At 48.6% G+C, this 2,500-nt stretch overlaps 1 protein-coding gene across 1 annotated transcript in view; it reads left to right on the forward strand.

Annotated features, from left to right (window-relative positions):
- col16a1 (collagen, type XVI, alpha 1) overlaps positions 1-2,500 on the forward strand; it is a gene marked incomplete at its 5' end in the record, with an annotated part of 142,539 nt that overhangs the window by 46,011 nt on the left and 94,028 nt on the right. Inside the window, 2 exon segments of the mRNA XM_084311911.1 lie at positions 1,396-1,431; positions 1,565-1,609. Coding sequence (XP_084168037.1) covers positions 1,396-1,431; positions 1,565-1,609 — 81 coding nt within the window.

Consider the following 2,500-nt stretch of genomic DNA (forward strand, 5'->3'; position numbering starts at 1 on the left):
TTTTTTTATAAACTTTATCTTTCACTTCCATGTGTCATTCATTGATTGGTGTCCTTAGTATTAAATGTCTCTCTCTCTTTATCTCTCTCTGTAGTGTGCAGGCTGTGTTCTTCTCAGTGGGGAACAGAATGTAAGCATCACTGGTGGTTATTCCCACTACTTTGCATGAGTCCATATGGCAGGTACAGTGTTGATGACTGTGTGTGTGTTGCAGCTCGTAGATGTGGGACACACTGGACATTCTTGGGGCTGAAAGGAGAAAAGGGGTGACCAGGTGACGTGAGGAACATGCTTTTCAAGACTCAAGGTTTGCACAGACGATATGAACGCTGTGTGTGTGTTCATATGTGTGTGGGTGTGTGTTTATGTCGTCTGTGTGTGTGTGTGTGTGTCTGTGTGTGTGTGTTCTGTGTGCACATCCATAGTAATACGGGTGGAATGTGTGACTTCATCGTATTTTTGCCCAGACACGCTTAAATCAGAGGGACTCTCTCTCTCGCCCTCTCTCTCTCTCTCGTCTCTCTCTCTCTCTCTCGTCTCTCTCTCTCTATCCTCTCTCTCTCTCTCTCTCTCTCTCGTCTCTTCTCTCGCTCTCTCTTCTCTCTCTCTCTCTCTCGCTGCTCTCGACTGCTTGCTCGCTCTCCTCTCTCACTCTCGTCTCTCGTCTCTCTCTCTCTCTTTATCTCTCTATCTCTCGTCTCTCACCACACACACACTCACTCACCTACTCTCTCTCACACACACAGCACACACTCCAATATCTCTCTCTACACACACACACACAGACACATCTCTCTCTCTCTACTTCTCTCTCTCTCTCTCTCGACACACACACACGCTCACACACACACTCTCTCTCACACACCCTCTCTCACACACACACACACACACAGCACACACACACACACACACACAACACACAACACACACACGATCGCACCACACACACACACACACACAACACACACACACACACACACACACACACACACACACACACACACACACAGCACACACAGACACACCACACACTCTCTCGCACACACACACTCTCACACACACACACACACACACCACACCACACACACGCACACACACCACACGACACACACACGTACACACACACCACGCACGCACGCACGGCACCGCCACTCACACACGACACACACACACACACACACACCACACACACACACACACACACACACGACACACACACACACACACACACACACGCAAACACAGACAGTGCTCTGGTGCAGTTCTGGTCCAATCAACCCTCTGGCCCCGCACCAATAACCTTTAGAGCTAGCTAATACGCAGTCTTTAGTGCTCATTGATTCTATACCTCCCTTACAAGCCATCATTCTTCTTCTCTTCCTCCGTCCGTCTCAGGGTGCTGCTGACTGCTCTGGCGCCCACTCAGGTCCAGTAAGTTGCATCCTCACCCCCACTCACACCAGCCGCGTATTTCATTTTGGCATGCGCCTTCTTATTACCCGCTATTTGAGCGTAAGTGTTCTATCACTACACATGCCAACTCTCCCTCCCCTCCATCCCTCAGTGCGCGGGAGGAGCCGTGGGCCAGAAGGGGGAGAGGGGAGAGTCGGTGAGTGCCAGCTTTTCCGCTGCTGCAGGTTATAGTGTCTGACTTCCTGACTTTGGGGTGTCTCTAAACTTTCTTTTAAGGATGCATTTCCACGTGTGATAGGTATTATCCTGGGAGTGTGTGTGTGTGTGTGTGTGTGTCGTGTGTGTGTGTGTGTGTGTGTGTGTGTGTGTGTGTGTGTGTGTGTGTGTGTGTGTGTGAGTGTGTGTGTGTGTGTGTGTGCTGTGTGTGTGTGTGTGTGTGTGTGCGAGTGTGTGTATCTGTGTGTGTGTGTGTGTGTGTGTGTGTGTGTGTGTGTGTGTGTGTGGCTCAGGAGGCTCAGTGGCTCAGGAGGTAGAGTGGGTCGTCTGGTAATCGGAAGGTTCCCGGTTCCATTCCCGCTCCTCCCGGGCAGCGTGTCGAAGTGTCCTTGAGCAAGACACTTAAACCCTTAACTGCTCCCGATGAGCAGGGTTGCCACCTTGCATGGTCGCCTCCGCTGTCCGTGTGTGAATGTGTTAGTGAATGTGTGTTAGTGAATGTGTTAGTGAATGTGTGTTAGTGAATGTGTTAGTGAATGTGTGTTAGTGAATGTGTGTTAGTGAATGTGTTAGTGAATGTGTGTTAGTGAATGTGTTAGTGAATGTGTGAGTGAATGTGTGTTAGTGAATGTGTTAGTGAATGTGTGTTAGTGAATGTGTGTGTGAATGTGTGTTAGTGAATGTGTTAGTGAATGTGTGTTAGTGAATGTGTTAGTGAATGTTGTGAGTGAATGTGTGTTAGTGAATGTGTTAGTGAATGTGTGTTAGTGAATGTGTGTGTGTGAATGTGTGTTAGTGAATGTGTTAGTGAATGTGTTAGTGAATGTATGAGTGAATGTGTGTTAGTGAATGTGTGTGTGAATGTGTGTTA

Source organism: Notolepis coatsorum, assembly GCF_963971535.1.
Source record: "Notolepis coatsorum genome assembly, chromosome: 4".
Lineage (NCBI taxonomy): Eukaryota > Metazoa > Chordata > Actinopteri > Aulopiformes > Paralepididae > Notolepis > Notolepis coatsorum.